The sequence below is a fragment of the Typopeltis vanoorti genome, chromosome 3, assembly GCF_054136105.1.
Source record: "Typopeltis vanoorti isolate ZY-2024b chromosome 3, IOZ_Tvanoo_1.0, whole genome shotgun sequence".
Classification (NCBI taxonomy): Eukaryota; Metazoa; Arthropoda; class Arachnida; order Uropygi; family Thelyphonidae; genus Typopeltis; species Typopeltis vanoorti.
Genome location: NC_143551.1, coordinates 19,734,098 through 19,757,236, shown reverse-complemented (window position 1 = coordinate 19,757,236; position 23,139 = coordinate 19,734,098). Strand labels below are relative to the sequence as shown.

Here is a 23,139-nt window from a genome sequence, read left to right as displayed (position 1 = left end):
ACTCCCTGGAGGTGTCAAATAATAATAATATCCTGCAGGATGATTTAAATAAATTGGCATTCAGGGTGAAAGATAATGATTGTCAATTAAATGTTGCAAAATGTAAGGTTATGTAGTTTGGGTTGAAAATATTACATATTGAGTATTACATTGATGGTAATTGATTGTAGGAAATTGATGAAGTTCTTGGAGGTAATGGTGGACAGAGAGTTGAATTTCAGAGGACACACTGCAAAAGTAGGCAAAATAATTACTTGGATGATGAAGACAATGACCAGTAAAGAAACAAAGGTTATTTAGAAAACTATGATTCTTGACTACTGCACAAAGATTTGGTTGCCCGTGTTTCATGGCAATCAGGAGAGGATAAAGAGGATTGATTCAGAGAAAGTGAACCAAGCTGGTGGGAAGTATGTGGAATACTCCATATGAGAATATATTCAAAGTGAGTTGCAGAGTTTAGTTTACAGGCAGAGGAGAAGAGATAGAATACGTACTTATAAGCAATGGCGAGCTATAAGGGGCTCACGCGAGCCCTCTGTTAAATTTTTCTCAAATTTGCGAGCCTCTTGTTCTTCGTGTTTACTTTATTTTTTCAAAAAAAAATTTTTTTGAAACATATTAAGCAACAAACTCATAAGGTAACCTAACAAAAATTAGTCTATTTGGCAGTGTATAGATTATTTGGAATTATTGTTTCAACTCTTCTATAACGAATGCGCCCAAGTTTGAAAATAAAATAAGCGCATGCACTATCTTTACCCTTCTCTCTTCTAGTAGCCAATCGTATGGTAAAACCAGTAGCCAATCAAATGTTTTATAAAAGATTATAAAAGATTTCATTCTGTTATATTTTTATAGTTAAAAAATGTTTTTCTTATGTAAGATAAATTAACACAGTTGATTGTGTGCAGATATTTCATGTTTAGATCATGATATATTTGTTTAAAAATGATAGCCTTTAGACGTTGATTGTCCTCTCATACTTTTTGATTGGAATTTGTACACAAGTTATATTAATAAAAATAAACACAAGCTGTATTAATAAAAGTTTTTGTGTGAAATATGGCTTTTTTTTTTTTTGCTCGACGATGCGAGCTCTTTGTTAAAATTTCCATAACTCACTACTGCCTATAAGTTATCAAAGGGATTCTAGGGATTCTAGAGCCTCTGTAGATCAGTTGGTATAGACTAAGCCCTTTGGTTGGGAAGACCTGGGTTCGATTCCCGTCAGTGACAGGAGAAATCTTTATCTGGTCTCTTCTGATGAAAAGTGAGAGCAGGTCTCATACAAAAGTAGAGGGTTTTTTCCACCCGGAAACTCAGATTTTTCGAATACATTAAATGGTCCCCCAGAACCATTTAATGTATGCAGTTTTTTGTATTCAATTACATTCTTGAATTCACCATTCCATAATCAGAGTCCTTATTTTCTTTTCCATTTTTTCCCCTTTTTCCTCAGCTTTTTTCTGCTGTTTTATGAATAATTAGTGTAGATTATTCATTCATCTATTTCTTCCTTCCTTTTTGTTTCTTTTAAGTTTTCATTTTCTTGACATGCATTCTTTTTTTCTGTATGTAGTAAGAGAATTATTTATATACATGTTCATCATAATTTTCTTTTCTTTCCATAATTTGTTGGCACTGTTATATTTCCTATTACTAAACTATCTATAAGGCTCTTATGATATTTATTAATTTTGTTAGCTTATTATTAGCTATCAAGTAGTCAATTCTCAATTTCTGATCCCTGGTTGCCCAGATAAATTCATAAACATCTTTGTGTCTTAAAAAACTATTCATTATTTTTAAGTTGTAAGAAGCAAAATCTATTAATTTTCTTCCATTTTACAGCTGCATAAATTGGAAAGAAACAGCATATAGAATTTTTAGAATATTTCAGACACTAATGTTATAAGTAACATGTAGTAAAAGGAACAGGAGGTTCAAGTTTTGGATTTGGTCCTAGCATCAGACAATCTGATTGTAACAGAGATGTCATCCTAGCATCTGGATGGAAAGAGTGATCATATAGTCTTGACCTGGAGGATGAACAGACACACTGATTTATCAAAGAGAAAGGCATATATGTAGAATTATAAAGCAGGTGATTATAATAATCTTAGAAATCAGTTTCGGGCAGTTTCATGCATTGAGGAATTGGAAGAGGGTGGGGGAATATCACCAATATGCAGGCACTGCATAGAAAACATGCAGGACCCTTGTGATCAAATATATACCCCACAGAGCCTTTCGTATCCACTTCACTAACATCCGTGATCTCAATTACAACCTTAATAGTGTTCACTACCATCTCCCATCCCCCCCCCCTACTCTTTTTGGCAGAAACTCAAATTTCACCTCCTCTCTCTCCAGCACTATTCAGTTCAACTTTCTAAACAACACACTCTTTAACTCCTTTCAACCCAAGGGTGGCTGGTGTTTGCACATATATCGACTCTGACATACCTTGCAGAGAGCACCCAATCTAGAATCACCCAACTTTCACCTTCTTTGGTTGAAAATCTCCCTTTCCCACTCAGTCTAATTTATCTGCTGTCTCTATTGCCCCTCTAATGCCATCAATCACTCTGAGCTCTTTAATTTCCTCTGCTTAAAAACTGATTTTATCCAGTCCCACTTGCCTAACAGTATAATCATCCTCTTAGGAGATTTTAATGTCCACAACACCAACTGGCTTGTCTCCTTCCGTTGTACAAATCTTGCAGGCAGAGATGCTAAAACATTTGACATCACCAACTTTACACCAATAGTTAATATGCCAACCAGAATACCAGATAACCTGAACTACTCTCCAAACATCCTAGATCTCCCCACCAATGATCCTTCCAAATAAACAATGTAGTGGACCACCTAAGTAATTCTGACCACAATCTAGTACTCCTCTCCCATGCAACAATGCTTACACAACTGCTCCCATATAAGAGTAGTTTGGCATTATAACAGTACCAAATGGGACAGCTTCCATGACTTATATGCCTCATTCCCATGGTTGGACTATTTCCAACTCAAACATATGCACTGAATGTAGCACAGAAGTAATCCTTACTGGCATGTAAGAATTACTTCTTCCCAAAAGATATGCCAAGGCTGTAAAAATAAAAAAATCAAGCATACCACAACAGGCTTACATCAAGAACATCATTCTTCTTTAGTGTTTACAGACAAGCTGAATCAGCTGCACAAAAATGCCTCAAAAACTCGGAAGACCAGAGTTTGGTTCCATGCTTCATGGAGGTGGGGGGGGGGGGGGGATTTTGTGAGAAATATGTAGAGAGAAGATATGAAAGAGTTGTTAGTGGAAATGAAAATGAAGAGTAAGAAAGTAAAGATTATTTGTCTGCTGCCTTGGTATGATAGCGAAGAACTGAGACGAAGAGTCATGATTACCAATAAGTCAATGAGAAGATTGTGCAGGAGGAATGATGTGCAGTTCATTGATATAGAGAGTGAATTTGATGGATGAAAGGACTTATACATGTCTAACGGACTACATTTTAATGGATTTTGAATTAAGTGCTTGGAGAGAGAGCTGTGCAATAAGAGCTTGAAAGTGTAAACCAGAGAAACCAGAGATATTAGGTGGATGAAATCAAGAATGTGTTTGGCAACCCCTGTGATAAATGAGCATGGGTATAATTGCACTGCTGAACAAGATTTCAGGTCACCAATTTAAGTGGGTAGGTAATGACGTTACACAAAAGTAACTATGGATACAAAGGGATGCTGAAATGCGTGTACACAAATGTAAGAAGGTTCAGGAATAAGAGTGAGAAGTTTTCGACATTGGTAAGCTCGACTTTGCCAAAACTTGTGGCTATTAGTGAGACCTGGTTGATTGAAAATGATATAGTTACGGGGATAGAATGTAAAGGGTATTGTATTCTCAGGCAAGGAACAGGACAGGGGGAGGGATAATGCTGATGATAGCTGCAGAATCCCCACCAATGAGAAAAGACCATTATGTGCAGGTCTGGTCTCCATTGTGATTCAGGTGTATTGGAGAGAGTGCAAAGGAGTGTTAAAAATGATATCAGGATTGTGGAATACTGATTATGAAGGCAGATTAAGAATTTGTAGACTGTAGACACTAGCAAACAGGAGAAAGTGAGGTGATATGATTGAGACTTACAAACTTCTGAAAGGGTCATAACAGTTTTTCAATATATGAAGGGTGGGGGAAGAACAAGAGGGCATCCTTGAAAGCTGAGAATAAATGCCACTAAGAAGGGTGTGAGGGCTAGATTTTTCTCTCATAGGGTGGTGTACGACTGGAATGGAATGCCATTGGATGTTGTGAGTGCAAGCAGTGTGAATAAATTCAACAATAAGTATGTCTCCTCCCTCGATGAGTCCCTGACTCTCTGGAGGTTTCTCTTAATTATAATAATATTAGGTCTGAGGGAGATGGTTCATTTGTTGTTCATACGTTGCTGGGTGCTGCTATAGACCAGGGAGTTCACAGCAAGATGTAAATTGCCATGTATCAGCAAATCAGCACAATGAGTGTTGGCTGAACAATTATTATGGGAGACTTTAACTATAGAACATCATCTGGAGGGAGGAAAGGGGGTATGGCAAGATGAAAGTGGGGTTTATGCAGTTGCTAGGGGATAATTACATGAAACAACATGTTACAGAGGAGACAAAAAGTTTGAGGGTATTGGATCTGATAACAACATCATAAGATGTATCCATAACCAAGGTAGACACTATTTCCAACTGGGGAGATTGATCATGCGGTCTTGTTTTAGGAAGAATACCCTTTCTTGACAGAACTCCAAATGATTGGAGTTCTGTCAAGAAAGGGTTTATGATCAACTATAAGGCTGGTGATTATGAGAGACTCAGGAGTCATCTTGGAACAGTGCCATTGCTTGAGAAGCTACAAGGAAAGAATGTCAGTAGTGCATGACAAGTGGTAAGAGATTACATAAGAGCAGCAATATCAGATTGTATACCCAAGGTCAGGAGGATAAACCAAGTTGGAAGTAAGTGGATAGTAGGGATATAAAGCAAGTGCTGCAAAAGAAAGAAAACATTGTAAAATAAATGTAAAGAAAAGGTGATCAGCATACTCATGAGCAGTATAAAGTGCAAGCAAGAAGGGTGACTAGTACGGTAAGGAAGGTCAAATCAGACTAAGAGCAAGAATTAGACAAACAGGCCAAAGTAACAGTTTTTTTCATTATATAGCAAGTAAGAGGAAAAATGACTTTAAACAATACTCATGATAGTAAGGTGACTGAATCAAAAGAAATAGATGAATTGCTGAGTGATCATTTTGCAAAGGTGTATCATTCAGGTAGTTATTTTACAGTTGCTGATGTTACAGAGGTGCATATCAACATTGAAGTAGAAGTGACAGTGGAATTGGATAAAGATAATGGCTACACCATGATACTGCTCGACTTCGTCAAGGTATTTGAGAGAATACCACAGGGAAAACTACTACAAAAACTGGAAGGGATGGAAATGGAAATGAGGCTAGTTGCATAGATAGGAGGATGGCTGATGGATAGACAGCAGAGAGTAGTAAATAGTGGAGTGGAGTCTAGGAGAACGATGGTGACTAGTGGAATACCTCAGGGTTCGGTACAAGGGTCACTACTCTTTGATTTGTATATCAATGACATAGGGAAAGATTTAAGTGGGGATATTCAGTTGTTTACTGATGATGCAAAACTGGGGAGAGTAATAGTTGATGAAGGTGATGTAGATATCCTGCAGGATGATATGAATAAGAATTGTGAGCAAAGGATAATGATTGTCAATTTAAAGTTACAAAATGTAAGGTTATGCACTTTGGATTGAAAAGGCTGCATAGGGTGTATCATATTGATAGTATTGGTTTGTGGGAAATAGATGAGGCTAGGGACTTGGGGATAGGGTGGGAAAAGAGTTGAAGTTCAGAGGGTATCTTGCAAAAGTTGGTGAAATAGCTTAACGAATAACTTTTTTCCATGTTGAAAAAATATGCTAAAAAGTAAAAACAGGAGGTGGTTAAAAGGATTCAGAAATGAATGACCAAGATGGTAACAGGTCTGTGGAATACTCCTTATGAGGATAGTTTGAAGGCTTGTAGGTTATAAAGTTCAGTTGATAAGCTAGAAAAGAGGGGATATGATAGAAACTTTAAGATATGAAAGGGGTTTTATAAAATTGAAGCAAATGAAATTTTTCAATGTATGCCAAATAGAGAACTAGAGGCCATCCATGGAAGTTGTGTAAGAGTGTGGTTAGTAAGGGTATGTGGACCATTTTTGCTTGGAGAGTGGTAAGAGTGGAATGGATTGCCAGAATTGGTTGCAAATTCCATGACAGTGAATGAATTCAAGGAGAGGTATGATGGGATTTGTGTGTACAATGTTTGATTTGAGTCTCCTGCCATGAGTCTCTTACTCCATGGTGATGCCGTTAATAATAATAATAATAAACAGAGCTTGAAAGAGATAAAAAAGCAGCCTGTCCAAATGATAGCCAAGCCCTTTGGGTCACTTGCTAAAGCAACCAGTCTTAACTTTTGCCCAATACAATTCCCACCCCTATCATTCCCAGATAGTTCCATCGCATCATTACCCATAGAAAAAGCCAATCTCCTGGTTTCCCACTTTGCCTCCAAAGTACATAGAACTGACAATAGTAAATGTCATTCCAGATGCATTATATACCATGCTCCCTATATCTTTTTACCAGAAAGAAATCAGAAAAATATTCTCCAAATTAGACAAAAAAAAGTCTAACTCTAATGGCATTCCTCCAATTGTCCTGAAGGTTTGTGTACCAGAATTGACTCATAATCCTATGTTGCCTATATAGGTTCTCTTACTTCACTGATATCTATCTCACAGCCTGAAAAATTGGCCTTTATTCAATCCATTCCCAAGAAGGGCAACAAAATCACTACTGTAAAACTACTTCCCTATCTCACTCACCTCAGTCTATCTAAAGTAATGGAGAGAACCATCAATTCCCAACTCCTACTCACATATATCACCCACCTCCAGACATATGCCATGGAGAAGTTTGGTGAATCTCAGTGCACTTCATATCTCCAGAGCTTTTGACTGGATCTGGCACAAAGGCTTACTAAGCAAACTCTCATCATTTGGTCTATCTCAGGACTTCTGCAATTGGATTGCCAGCTTTGTCTGGATGCACACTATGTGATGGTGGATGGTTCCTTATCCTCTCACTATTCAACTAATCCCAGGTTTCCATAAATTTCTGTTCTCTCACCAACTTTCTTCCTTCTAAACATCAATGACCTACTTCAGTTGACCTCCAACCCAGAGAATTTGATAAACCTTACTCTACACAACAAACCTCAATCTGCAGAACATCAACCACCACTGTCCTCAATTCTAATCTCCAAGTCATCCTCCGATGGGGGTTCAGATAACTTGATCAATTTCAATGCTAGTAAAACCTAGTTCTGTCTTATTTCTCACAAAAAGCAACATTTTTTCCCCAGTATTACTTTTAACAACACTCAAATTTCCAAACAATTTGAGGTTTTTCTTCTTGGAATTACTCTGAGATCAAGCCTCTTTTGGCATAAACACATCACAACTATTGCATCCTCAGCTTCTAAGAAACTTGGATTTCTCTTTCGCTCAAAACATTACTTATCTTCGAACAGCTGTTAACCTTATACAAATCAGAAATCTGCCCAGATATTGAATACTGCTCTCAACATTTGGAGAGGGGTGGGGACCCTAAGAGCTCCCTCAAAATCAAAATACTTGACTCAATACACAGAGCAATTAAATTGATAAATGATCCATCCCTTACCAACTCACTCCTCTCACTTTTGCACAGACATTTGGTTTCTGCCATATGTGTATTCTATAAATATTTCCATGGCAAATGTTCACCTGAAATAATACTAAGTGGGGGAATTATTGATGTTAAGTCCATTGGAACACGTGCAGCTGCCACTCAACCTCCCTTCACAATACACCTGAAAACCTACAAAACGAGTTTCTTTTCATCTTCCATCTCTACTACTGCTGTATTGTGGAAGTCTTCCCTCCCTGATGTGTTTCCCAAAGAATACAATATACTGACTTTTCAATGAAATGTAAACAAATTTCTCCTTTCCCATCCCACTACCCATACACAGTACCAACATACTATAGGGTGATTAACCAACCTCTTGTGTACAGGCTCAACATAAAAAAGTGCAAAGGGAGTGATCATTTGGTGGAGCTTCATTTATAGCAATATAAACTGGGCGGAGGAGGTAGCATTCACTACTAAGAGAACCAAATTTTTGGATTTCTTGAGAGACAATTGTCTTAGGCAACATGTGGTGGAGGAAACATAAGGATCAAGAGTTTTTGATTTGGTCACAGCATCATATCTGATTTTGCCTGATATGATATGTCATACTTCCCCTATTTCGTGAGAGTGACCATGTAGTACTGACTTGGAAGATGAATAGGCATGCAAAAGTATTTATGGGTAATTATATGGCAGGTGACTACTGTAGACTTAAACCAACTCACAGCAGTACAATGGATGAAAGAATTTGATTGAAGGGAAGAGTAGGTCAGCAATGCATGGGAGATACTTAAAAAAATTGTTGATAGTAACAGCTGATTGTATACCTCAAGTGAAGAAGAAGATAAAGCAATTTAAAGTCAAATAGATTACTAGAGAAATTAAACACAAATTAAAGATGCAAAAAGAGATTATGAAAGCCATATAAATAGAAAGGTGGAGAGCAGTTGTATGTGAAATATAAGGCTTTGGCTAGGAAAGTGACTAGTGCTGAAATCCAAGGAGAATTTGAAGGAGTTTTTTTTTAGCTATGTGGTGAGTAGGAACAAAAATGACTGTGGGTTGGAAATGGAGACCTGGGTGACCAATGCAGATGAACTATCTAATGATCACTTTATTAGAGTGTTCCATTCTGGTAGAGCATACTTTATTCCTAGAAAGATAAACAGTGGTGAAGTGTTAGATGGGAATGAAGAGGATGTATTCCAAATACTGAGTATGCTAACTAGATGGAATTTCACCATGTTTTAAGAGAATGTGTTGTGGAATGGAACGTGCATTGACTTGAGTGTTTAATAAGTTTTGCAACAGAACAGGTTCCTAGAGTGAAAAAAAAAAGGGGGGTGGTAATATAATGGTAGTATCTAACTATATGCCAGTAGTTGTTAAGATTTTGGAGAAATTGGTAATAACTCCTATACAGAAATAGACAGATGAAGGCAATATTATTTATGCAGCTTAGCATGGATTTGTTGTCTGATTAGTAATCTGGTTACCTTTTACAATAGAATAACAAGAGCAATGGATCGGGTAAGGCATATAGTGTCATTTTTTGGATTTTTCAAAGACATTCGACAGGGTGCCACACGACAAGTTGCAAAATATGGTTTGGATGTCAGTTTAGTGGAATGGACTGGTAACTGGCTTTGTGATAGATATCAGAGAGTTGTATATGGTAGAGCAGTATTAGGGAGTAGGAAGGTTGCAAGTGGTGTTCAACAGGGTTCAGTATTTTGGGACCATTACTATTCAATCTTTATGTCAATGATATTATCACAGGACTACAGGAAGATATTCATTATTTGATGTTAAGCTGGAAAGGTGAGCAAATGAATGGCGATATCAGTGTAATGCAACTACATGTAAGGTTTTGAAATTTGAATAGAAAATTGAAGTTCAGAGGACATATTGTAAAGGTTGTGAACACATCTCAGAGAACTGCTGCAATGTTGAGGACACTCACCATGAGAGATAAAAGTGTAGTGGTTCCATTGTATAAAGCATTTATCAGACCACATCTGGAATTCCTGTGCTCAGATCTGTTCACTGAGATTTGAAGGGGAGGGGAGGGGTGAAGCATCCTTGGAGAGGGTGAAGAGAGAGATAATAAAAATGATATCAGGACTGTATAATGTTGATTATGAGGCTAGACTGAGTGCATGCAGAATGTGAAGTTTGGTGGGTAGAAGACAAGGGAGGGAGAGAGGGAATATGATTGAGACATTTAAGCTGTTGAAGGGTTCTTACTGTATTAGCACTGAGAAGATTTTTCATCTGTTAGAACAAGGGGAAGGAACAAGGACAAGGGGCCATCCTTGGAAGTTACAAAAGGAAGCAGTGAATAAAAGGGTAAGAAGAAGGTTTTTTGCATGGAATGCACTGACTTAGAGGGTGGCAAAAATGGAAACAGTGGATAAGTTCAAGAAGTGGTATTATACTTTGTAGTGACTAGTACTGACTTCCAGTGATAAGTCTTCTGCCTGCATGGAGATCAAGAAGATATAATAACATATGACAAACTAAATAGGATTTATTTAGGGGTATAATATCATCTACACAAAGTAAAGAGCTGAGTTAAACATCTATAATTTTTGCACTATGTAATGCTACTTTCCTTCATATATGATTCATATTATGAAGGATGTCGTTTTTCAACAGTGGAGAACAACAATGAAAATAGTGTGAACACTTGTTATAAACCTAATTTTATATCAAATCATCTTCGTGCATTTCCTTCAATTCTAATTGCTGACTTATGTATTTCTCTGCATAATGGTTTAATTCAACCCATGTAAGTTAGTGTTTTGAACTGCTTTCCACTGACAACTTGTCACATGCCCTTTCCAGATCTAAAACTTAATTACAGATCCTTGTATCACAAATCCGATGAATCATCACTCACAAAATTTCTGCACTGTTTGCCCTAAAGAAAAAAAATCTGATCCTGACAAACCATCTTCTATGTGGCATGAACCCAGCTTGTACTTCCTCAACTTCTGTTCCACCATTTTTGGAAAATTCCCCTTAATTCTTGTATGTAGTGTTATTTCACTTTTCTAATATTATGAGAACTTGACTCCAATTATTAGAAATTTGCAAAGCACTGATATAAACCTTTATATTCAATATTTAAGCATTTCTGATTGCATATCATCATCATCATCATCTCCAACATGCCTTTCCACATTTCAGGTTCCTGATGCCTTTTCTACCCCAAGTGCTGATAGCATTCCTTTTAAATATTCTCCACCAGCTTTCAATCTTTGCTTGTTTCATTTTTTTTTTTTTTGAAAGTATTACTCTCGAGACAAGCAGAATAATTTTATCTTCAATTTTTATATCACCTTTATTATTCTCTAATTCCCTCTTGCCATTACCCTTTTCTCCATTTAAAAGTAATTTCAACAGTTTTTAAAACATTGTACCACCTTCATAATATAATCTGTCATATTCTTACCAAAGTTTTCTCATGACTTTTTGTTACCTTCTTTTCCACAAATTTTAACATTCTTATATTTTACTCTTATTCTCTTAGAACACCTGCTGACCTAACTGATTTTTTTCCTTCCTCCTTTTCAGGTCAACCTTTAACTTCTGAAATCCAGTATAATGTTCAAATTATTCTATCCTTACATACACTTCAAATGTCCTCCTTGGCTGAATCAGTCAATGTTTCCTTCAGAATCTAATCTACCACTGAGTCTTCAACATTTCTAAACAACATTTAGTTGTTTTCAAATCATTTATTCTTGAATAATATTTGTATATTTGAGTCTGCTGTCAATTCTGAAAGCTACTTAACTTTGTTCTTTTTAAAACTTTAGTCTATATTTTTCTTTTCAATATATCTATTTTTATCCTGCTTAAAATTAAATGGTGATCTTTCCATATTTCAAATACTTGGTATACTCATGTGTGCTGAACCAGAATGAGGATATCACTGTCAGCAATAATGTAAGCAATGAAAGCTTTCTTAATTCATGTGTGTTCTTTACATTTTTATACTTGCACATAGTGTAAATAATGGCTCATCCATATCCTTAACAGAAATCTAGCATGTACTCCATCATTACTAGTTTTGAACTTTTCATTCAAATTTTCCCAAAGCATTTAATAATTTCTGGTATTCTTTTCCTACTCTGCAGTTTAGGCCTCCAGCAAGACTTAGCTTCTTTTTTATGTTAGTTTTTTCTCTATAATTACCTCAAAAAACTTTTTCTTCTCTAAGAGAGCCTCCTGTGGGACTCTAGGAACAAATGAACCTCATCTTAAAATAGCCTGCCATTTGAAAACTTTTTCATGTTAGTTCATAATACTACAACTGTTCTTTGCTTTCCCTGAACAATCATCATCATCAAATTCCTGCCATGTACCCACAAGGGGGTGTACAGGATATGATAGTACTACATGAAAAAATTATATCATTACTAACTTCCTATCTACAATTTTCCTCCAAATCAGTCTGTTACTTGTCAAGACTCCAACATTATCAGATCTTATATTTCTATCGTCTAAGGCACTTTATACCGTATCAATCCACCTATATCTTGGTCTTCCTCTGGGTCGTTCTGCTGCCAACCTGGCAGAGAGCACTTGTTTTGCTAATCTTTCCTCATCCATTCTGTTTAGGTGACCATACCACCTGAGATTAGCTCTGCTAACACATTCCTGGATGCTGACAATATCAAGTTCTTTCCTAATATCCTCGTTTTTAATATGATATTGCCATTGATGCCATCTGTTCACGGCTATAATCTTTCTCAGGACTCTCATATCTGCAGTCTCTAGTCTTTGGTCAAGTTTTTTACTTCTGACCCAGCTCTCAGATCCATAAGTTAAAACTGGTTTGAACACTGTCTTGTATACAGCTAATTTAGTGTTCCGACTATTGTATAAATTCCATATGAATTTATTCAATTGACTTCCCACCATACCAGCTTTGCTGATTCTGTTGTCTATTTCTATATTTAATTTACCATCTTCAGTAAAAATCGTGCCTAAGTAGCTGAAATGTTTTACTTGTTCCACAGGTTCTCCATTCACAACACAGTTGACATTTTTAATGATTCTGCCTATTTTCATTGTCTTTGTCTTTTTATTGCTGACCTTCATACCATATCTATTACAACAACTATTCAATTTAGTCAGAGAATCTTGCAGACTTGTAGCAGATTTATTTAGAAGTATAACATCATCTGCATAAAGCAAAGAGCTGACATTAACATCTCCAATTCTGATATCATGTTTAATATCACTTTCCTTCATAATGTGATCCATATAGATAATGAATAACAGAGGGGATAACGTACATCCTTGTCTCACACCAGATTTAACATTAAACCATCTTCCTGTACTTCCTTCAATTCTAACTGCAGACTTACAACTCAAATAACGACTAAGTATTGCTTGATATAATGCCCCATTGACACCATATAACTGCAGCGTATTGAATAGCTTCTCTCTTGGCACCTTATCATATGCCTTTTCCAAATCGACAAAACTTAAATACAGATCTTTGTTATATTCCCATGCTTTCTCGACTATTTGTTGTAAAGTGAAGATCTGATTCTGAGAGCCTCTGTTTGGCTTGAATCCAGCTTGTTCTTCACCAAGCTTTTCTTCCACAATTCTTCTCAACCGTTTCTCAAGTATACTTGCATAGATCTTGCCAGGAACACTCAATAGGGAAATACCTCTGTAATTCTCATATTCAGTTTTATTTCCCTTTTTATATATGGGTACTATGAGAGCTCTACTCCAATCATTGGGAATTCGTCCCTCTGTCCAGGCTTTCTGAACTATGCAGTGCAGCCACTGTAAGACTCTTATACCACCATACTTCAGCATTTCTGGTCGAATATCATCTACTCCAGCTGCCTTTCCACATTTCAAGCCTTTGATGGCTTTTTCTACTTCAAGTATGGATATGTATTCCTGACAGCATGCCTGGTCAGTGTTTTTTTAACACTGTGCTATCATCACTGCTTGTTTCATTTAGCAGTTTTTCAAAATAATTACTCCATACTTAAAGGATATCTTTTTCTGCAGTTTTCATGTCAGCTTTATCATCTCTAACTCCTTTTACAGCACTCTTTACTCCATTCCTAAGCTTCTTCAACAACCTCCAGAATATTTTGCCACCTTCTTGATATTTATTTTCTATATTCTTGCCAAAGTCCTCCCATGACTTTTGTTTAGCTAGTTTTACACAGTGTTTAGCATTCTTGCATTTGTCTCTATATTCTCTAAGAGCACAAGCTGACTTATTTGACAGGAACTTTTGATATGCTTTCTTCTTTTCCTTCACTGCCTCTTTAACTTCCTGTGTCCACCAGGGAGTTCTGATTTTTTTATCCTTGCAGACAACCTCACCACATACCTCTCTGGCAGAATCAATCAATGTTTTCTTCAGAGTTTGCCACTGAATCTCCAAGGTTTGATTCCTGTTCTCAAACTCTTTCATTTCTTCTTCAATAATCTTTGTGTATTTTAGTCTACAGTTCACATCTGAGAGCTGCTCAACTTTTATTCGCTTTAAAACTTTCTTACATGTTATTCTTTTCAATATGAAATTCAATTTTATCCTGCTCAAGACTAAATAGTGATCACTTCCACTTTCCAATCCTCTGTACACTCTGGTGTCCTGCACCAGGGAGAAAACATCACTATCAACAATAACATAGTCAATGAGACTTTTCTTATTCCTAGCCTCTTCTCTCCATGTGAATTTGTGCACATTTTTATGTTGGAACATGGTGTTAGTACATAACCAGTCCATGTCCTGAGCAGAAATCCAACAGATATTTGCCATTATTATTAGCTTTGCTCTTTTCTCCAAATTTTCCAAAAATATTTTTGTATGTCTCACGATCATTTCCTACTCTGCTATTTAGATCCCCAACAAGGACCAACTTTTCCTTTTTCATTGTGTCAGTTGCTTTCTCTAAAGCCTCAAAAAATTCCTCCACTTCTACCTTAGTAGAACCATCTGTGGGACCATAGGCATAAATAAGTCTCATTGTCCAGTTCCCCATTCTCATATTTGCCCACATTACTCTACTTGAGACTGACTGCCATTCAAGAAGATTAGCCTCATATTTTGTGTTGAATACTATGGCTACTCCTTCTTTTCCTTGATTGTCATTGCCTGAATATAACATTTTGTATTTATTGCTCAGAAAGATCTCACCAGTTTTGGTCTTTTTTTGTTTCAGTCACTCCTATTATGTCGATATGGTACTTATCTAATTCCTCAGCTGGCTCCATTTCTTTGCCATCTTTAACTCTGGTGATGTTGAGATGGGGTTGGTTTTCAGATTTGTTCCAGTAGCTGACTTATCGCTGTTCGCCCTGGTTCCCTGGCGAAAACAACGGGGGCCTCGTTTAACCCGACGACGCACCAGCTGGCATGAAATTTTGTCATGTTGTAGCATCATTTTTTATTTTGGTTTAACCAATAAGAATACAATTTGGTCGGCTAAATCCCAAATTGCCAGCCCATCCTCGTTCGTTCAGTATCCAAGTAGATACCCAACAGGGTGCACCACGAGAAGGTGAGGATTGGACATTAGGTGAGAAGCCCTGGTCGGTTCTCCGCATTCCTTTAAAGGCTATGTGGAGGTCTCCTCTGAGTTATACAGCTTTGACCCTTAAGCACCCCGTGAACAATAGTGTCTGAAATCTCAATATTATTTCATAAAATTCACCTTGTTTTTTTTTTTCATTTCATTAATGCCAATTATGTTCACATGATATTTCTTTAATTGTTGACTAGCTTCACCTCTTTATCACTGATGTTCCTTAAGTTGATAGTGCCTATTTACATTTAAATAGGATTTGAAGTTGTTCTCCTACTCAACTTCTCATGTTTGCCCTAGTTCCCTGACAAAACAGCATCCATGTTAATGCTGAGCCTATGTCAGTTGTTAATATTGGTAATTCTCCAACATTTAATGAAGTTTTACGAATATCATACCAGTATGTGGTTTAAACCAATACAGAATACAATTTGATCAGCTAAATCATAAGACAGATTCCTGGAGTCAAAAATATACTATGAAGCAGAAATAAGGAGATGGACTGATGCAATTTGGATGACTAAAAGATGGAAGCATAAGAGGCAGATCAATTTAGAAACCAAACAAATAATAACACACTTTTAAAAAACTATGGCTTAAAAACTAACAATGATGGAATTTCATGTTAGTCTATCAACATTATGAGAGAACATTCTTGACAAAAATTAAATACATAAGCAGTTTTTGATCAGAAGATAAACAATTTGTAGTTAATTTCTATAGTACCTGGTACATCGACACTGATAGTGCTGCCACTTTCAGTCATAATATGATGATGATTCTCTTCCCACTGTCTTCTTCTTCCATGTCCAAATGAATATATTTTCCTAGTTCCTACATCAAACGTTTCCTTGTTAAAATAACTTCTACTGGAATCTGTCAAAGTAAACAAGAATTAGACAATATGAAGAGAATTGTGTTATTTGTACTGTACTGTACTTAAACTTTGAAGATCTACCATAAGATATTATGTGGCAAGCTGCAAGAAACAAGCTACTTAAAAGTTTTTTTTACTTAGTTATATTATAAATTAAAGATGCCAAGAAATTATATCCTTGGTTTAATCTTTTATCCAAGTGTAAGCAAATAAAAATGTGCATGCGAAGTAAAATCACGACTTGGCTACTTGTATGTAGAGGCTAATGACTTCACATTAATTACCTTAGTATCCCATAATGCACACATCCTTACGGACATGTATAATACTATGCATTATGGGGGAGATCACTACCCAAGCCTGGTTTCGACCTTTATTAAGGTCTCATTGGTGGGAGCCAGACCCAGAAGTGATAAAAAAAAAAAAAATTTATTTGCTTATATTGGATAAAAGATTAAACCAAGAATATAATTTCTTGGCATCTTTAATTTATAAGAAAGAAGATAATCAAAAATTCTGAAAGACAAAGAATACATGTCATGTTGCGAGTTTATTTTTCACTTGGTTAGACTATAATAAGTTTAGTTTAATCCTTTATCCAAGTGTGAGTAAACAAAGTTTGCACCTGAAAGCATCTTCAGGACTGGGGTAAGGTAGTACAACACCAAGGCAACTCGTTGCAAAAGGTGGAGAAAGCTCTCCTCACTCCTATCTCAGTATCTCCCATAATGCAAAGCACATCTCCTGGCAGATATGTGTAATGCTATGCGAGACCTCAATAAAAGTCAAAACCGGTATGGGTAGTGGTATGTAAAATTTTAAGGCCCTTAATGCATAGCATGTGTAATGCTATGCATTAAGGCCCTTGCCTTAATGCATAGCATTACACAAATCTGCAAGGAGATGTGCTTTGCATTATGGGAGATACTGAGATAGGAGAGAGGAGAGCTTTCTCCACCTTTGCAATGAGTTGCCTTGGTGTTGTACTACCTTACCCCAGTCCTGAAGATACTTTCAGGCGCAAACTTTGTTTGCTCACACTTGGATAAAGGATTAAACTAAACTTATTATAATACATGTCATGCACTCTATAATTTTTTTTTCCCTGATGGGTTTTATTTATTTTAAAACACACAAAAATAATTCATAATTAAAATTTTACATACCATAATTAACATATTTGAAGAGGAAAAACAGACTACATTGTTATATATTCTGACAAATGAAAGTTTTCTATACTGGTAATTATTAATTTGAAAATTTATTATTTTTTTCAAAATTGACAGGTTTCTTCAGTTTCAGATGTTTTATGTTTATTATCTTTCTATTCTTTTAAACAGAACCTTCAGAATTACAGAATAATTAAAGACTGCTATACAGTAATTTGAAAACTTGAAGCCTTTGAGATGTGGTTATACAGATGAATGTTAAAAATCCCATGGGCAGCAAAAACGTCCACTCAAGAAGTACTGGAACAAATGGGAAAATCACAATGAACTTTTAGATACCATGAAAAGAAAAAAAAATTACATATCTTGGTCACCTACTTCGTAATGAAAATATCAGATACTTCAAATTGATTATAAAAGGGAAGATAAATGGAAAAAGAGGATAAGGAAGATGAAGAAAATCTTGGCAGACAGACATCAGACAGTGGAATTACAGTGAAATGGCATGAGCTCTGAGGGACTCTTCAGGGTGGCTAAGGATTGCTCAAAATTTGCCAAGGTGGTTGCCTCCGATAGATGGCGGCACTCAAAAAAGAAGATACAATTCATTACACACATTTAGAAATATGAGAGATACATTTAGTATGTGTTGGTTACATATATTATTTTCCTGACCTCCATGGAGTTACAAAACCCATTGTGGGAGATAAAACACAAAATCTATCCTATCACTGCTTAAACTAATCCACTGTCTGCACGTCCACCAACCTCTCAGGCAATGCATCCCATGCTCCTACTACTCTCCATGCAAAAAAACTTACTTTTTACCCTTTTACTCACCATACCTTTTTGCAACTTCCAAGAATGGCCACTGTCCTTGCTCTTTCCCCTCGTTCTACCATATGAAAAATCTCATCAGTTCTCATCAGTGTTAACATGCTAACAACCCTTCTATGGTTTAAATGTCTCAATCATATCCCCCTTTGTCTTCTATCCATCAAACTAGAGGGCATGCAGACTGCATGCTCTGCTTGAGGATAGAGGGCATGCAGTCTGCATGCCCTCTATCCTCATAATTAACATTGTACAGTACTGAGGATAGAAGACATGCAGAGAGCATGCATTTCTGTGCTTAGATCTGGTCACCAGATCTAAGCACAGAAATCCAGATATGCTCAGATCAAAACTTTATACAATAGGACCAGCACACTTATCTCTCATGGTCAACATCGTAACAATTCTCTAAGATGTCTTCACAATCTTTGCAATATGTACTCAGAGCTTCAAATCTCTATCCACAATCAACCCAAAGATTCCTTGCTTCCTCCACTTCTTCCAGTATAACTCCTCCAAGTGAGTATGAAGGATCCCAAATTTTAAAACCTTATATTTAGTTGCATTAAACTGACATCCCCTATTCGTCTTATCACCTTTCTAGCTTATTCATATCCTCTTAAAGAGACAAAACATCAGCACTATTACTAATAGCCCTCCCAAGTTTTGCATAATCTGCAAACAACTGAACATCTCACTGTAATGCTGTGACAATATCAGTGCCAAAGATTGAACAATAATGGTCCCAGAACTGAACCCTGCAAAACTCCACTTAACCTTCTACTTCCTGATAATATAAGACACTCTGATATCCATCAGAGAGCCAATCACAAATCCAATCCACTAACCTGATATCATATCCAAATTCAAGGTTGCAACTTAAAAATCAATTTGTCATGTGTCACCCTGTCAAATGCCTTTGAAAAATAAAAATAAAAAATTTTAAAAATGGCAATCCATGCCTTACACTTAAAAGGACTTAAAAACTTTCTTTGAAAAAGTGTTCAATGAAAGTTGTATAACCCATACATATCAGCATGACCTGAATCAGAACATTTGTCTCTCTCTCCCCCCCCCCAAAGGTTTGGGAGATTCTCATTTTATGTAAACATCAAAAATAGTTTTAATATTATTTACTAATATTAATTTCTAGCTTGCAGCAACCGTTTTTAATTGGTAAACCAACTGGTGTATATACCATTTTATAACTGATTATGTGCTGTTATTTTTGGTACTAAATATCTGTACTTTCATTAAAGTTAATTACTGTGTTTATCATGTAATTTGTTGCTTATAGTTATTCCACAGGTAGCTTTAAAGATAAGTCTATGATAGTCGCCTTATAATCTCAAACAACTTCTTTGTTTTGATACCTCCACATGCCTATTCATCCTCCAAGTCAAGACGACATGATTACTCTCACCAATAGACAGACAAGTATGACATATCTCAGTCACAATCAGATCCTCTGGTGCTATGACCAAATCAAAAACACTTGATTCTTGTGTTCCCTCCATTACATGCTGCCTGAGATAGTTGTCTTAGGCAGGAAAAGTGCCCCCCCCCCTCCATAATGATCATTCACTTTACACTTTATCTACAATCCTGATTAGACTTTCCCAGATTTTTGATACAGATATACAGTCATTCCAATTCTGGTTAGAACAAATCTGGGAAAGTCTAATCAGGATAACTCATTAATTCATATTAATTTTATGTTATTTAAAATTATTGAAATTATTAATTAATATTTTTAATTCAATCATGTCTCTGCTTAAACATATTTCTCTTTAATACTTAGTGATATAACATCACACGGCTTGTTCTATTTATAAATGATCTATCGTTAGTATTCCACCTTGTATTTTAAAACTGTTCTTGCATTGCCACTGAAGATGGTCTGCAATTTTCAGACCGAAATATTTGGCTAATTAAATATCTTTCTTGTGCGTACATGTTTATATCATACAACTTTGTTTTTCTTGCCTTTGCAATATAGTGGCTATTGGGGGAAGGCGTGTTGTTTATCACGGGAGTAAGTTACTATCGCCCTGCTCTGAACGTGTTTCAGCTTTTTTTCATTTGCGAGGAATATGTGAAACTTTTTCATTTCTTTTTTTGAAAAGTAAAATCAGGGGTGAGAGTTATATGTGAGTAAGTACAGTATTTCTATTATGGACAAGTACACTGTCCATAATAGAAATACTGGTACCTTCTTTAAACGGAAAAATATGTCGGATGACAGTAATAATACAAAATGAATTTGTAATGACAGTTTGCGTGTAGTTTCTGAAGTGAAAGAGGTCTGTAATGAATCCACAGAAACAGAATTCCCATCAGTTGCAATGCGATAATATTAATACGCTTAACGAAAGGAAAGATTTGCTGACTTGCTGGACACTCGACCAGTGGATCGCATTCAAAGGTAAATACAATTGTTTAATTTGTAGGAACATTTTTCTGTTTTGCGACTTTTCTCCCTTTACAGTAATTATGCCTACATTATTGTGTTTTTATTCAATAATTGTTTACAGTTTTGAATGTGTATATAAAGTCAATATCAACAGTAGCCTGATTATGAATGCTTGATGAAAGGACCAGGGAGGTTTGGATCTTCCCCGGATAGTATTGAAAAGGTAAATAAAATTGGTTATTTTGTATAGGGCCCCGAAACTTATTAGTTTAGAATTTAACCACTGGGAAAGCATTTGTGTCCACCTCAAAACTCTGAAATTGAATTTGGAAACATTTTCCGAATAACTTTTTAAAAGAAATTTCTGTGATTTCACGATTCATTTCAGGCTTGCAGTCACGAGAACGACTTTCGTTATCAAAAAAAGAACAGCTAATTGAGTTTTTAAGTGACAGTGGGCTTAAAATGCAATTCCATGATCGTGGTTTGGCTCGAATCTGGATCTCGCAGTCAGTGAGAAGTGAAATTCCTGAATTATTTGAAGAAGTCGAAAATCGTCATGCAGTTTTCTACAACCTATCTTTGCGAGAAACGATTTTCATCACTCCTTCAAATAAAACACAATACAGAATTCATCTTAGTGTGTGTGTTGATCTTCGACTGAAGTTGACCAATATTGAGCCAGATATCCGGCAACTCTGCAAGGTCAAGAAGCTCATCCATCTCATTAAAAGTAAATAGTAACATAATTATATCATTTTATTTATTTGTTTAATAAAAATTAAAACTTTGTTTTAATTTTTATCCACAAAATTTAATTTTTTATCTATATATCTGGCCTGGTTGGCCGACTCTCCAGCCAAAAGGCTGTGAGTTCAAATCCCGCCATGTGCATGGATGTTTGCGATTGTCTGTGAAAATACTAGTTGTCGGCAGTAGACAGTGTTGCTGTAGATGATGATTGTAGTTGTGGTTGGTGAAGATGGAGAGTTGTAGAGCAGGTGCCCTTCCTCGATATGTCTTTGGACTACCTGGAGGTGTTATGTAATAATAATATCGACAAGCTTTATTATATGTTCATTGTGCATCACATAGTTTGAATTTGGCACTTAGAAATGCTATATCTGTGACAAATAAGAAATTGCATTGGCATAATTGAAAAGGTACACAATTTCTTTAATATCCCTAAAAGACAGGACGTCCTTATTGTTTATAATATTATAATATAAATATCTTTTAAGATTTATAATATTTTTATTTAGCTTGCAAAATATTTGCGTGCACCTTACCATTATCTAAAATAATGCAAAAATCTGACAGTGACAGCTTAATTGCCCTAAATTTTGTTGATGATGTTGTGGCTCAATTAAATACCGTTCGTGAAACACCAGATTCTTCATTTAAAGATATTTACGATGAAGCATGTTTAAAAGCCAATAATTTTAATATTGATATTATAAAGCCAAGGACTTAATCAAAACAAAGATTACGTACAATGTTCCAGCTGATTCTGTAGGAGTATTTCAGGAGAACTATTTCATTCCATTTATAGACCAAACATTGACTAAACTTCATGAACGCTTCACTCGGCACCGCAACATTTTGAAATATATTTTTTTCTCTTCCACCAAATGGAAAAGATGCTCCAACAGCAAGTACAATGGAAGATTTTCGTCAATTGTGTGAATTTTATGCCTTATACAAATCCAGCAATTTTGAACGCCGAATTCAAATTTGAAATTTGAAAAACCATTTGCAATAGCTCCATCCAAAAATGCCGTTGATGCAGTTTCAAAGTGTAACAAAATGATATATCCTAACATCTATAACTTATTAAAAATATTTGCAACGCTTCCAGTAACAACATGTGTCAGTGAAAGGTCATTTTCTAACTTATGCCTTTTAAAAAACATATTTAAGATCTACCATGACACAATCATGATTGAACGGACTGGCTTTGCTATACACACACACACACACACACACACACACAAACAGAGAGATTAATGTAACCATGACTGAAATAATTCAAGAGTTTTGTAAAAAGAAAAGAAAACTGGATTTTATTCTTTAAATAAATTTTTATAATCACCTAATGAATTTTATTAAATGAATGAAATTTAACGAATTTTAGTTGAACGGATAAAAATATTTTTAATGCAAATTCATTGTATTAAAAATATTTTTATCCGTTCAACTCGCCCCCCCCCCACCACCAAGATTAAATCCTGGGTGCGCCACTGAATCTGTCTAAACATTTCCTGCTAATCACCATTTATATTTCATGATCTGTAGCAACATTCCACTAATATCTTTATCTATTATATATGTTAAATCTTAATATTGCTAGTGGGATTGAATGTGAGGGGTATAGCGTGTTCAAGAATGACAGGGAGAATAAAATGGGGGGTGGAGTGTTATTGATGATAGCTGATGACCTACAGCCAAGGAGAATAGAAGTTG

The 23,139-nt window shown here is 35.9% G+C and overlaps 1 protein-coding gene across 3 annotated transcripts in view; it reads right to left on the bottom strand.

The window, feature by feature from the left end:
• Window positions 1–23,139, bottom strand: part of LOC150107973 (katanin-interacting protein-like) — a 726,539-nt gene that overhangs the window by 593,873 nt on the left and 109,527 nt on the right. For all 3 annotated transcript variants that reach the window (XM_090415492.1, XM_090415493.1, XM_090415494.1), the window contains exon 4: window positions 16,110–16,259. In XM_090415492.1, coding sequence (XP_090271618.1) covers window positions 16,110–16,149 — 40 coding nt within the window. In that variant the 5' untranslated portion in view covers window positions 16,150–16,259. The remainder of the gene's footprint in view (window positions 1–16,109; window positions 16,260–23,139) is intronic.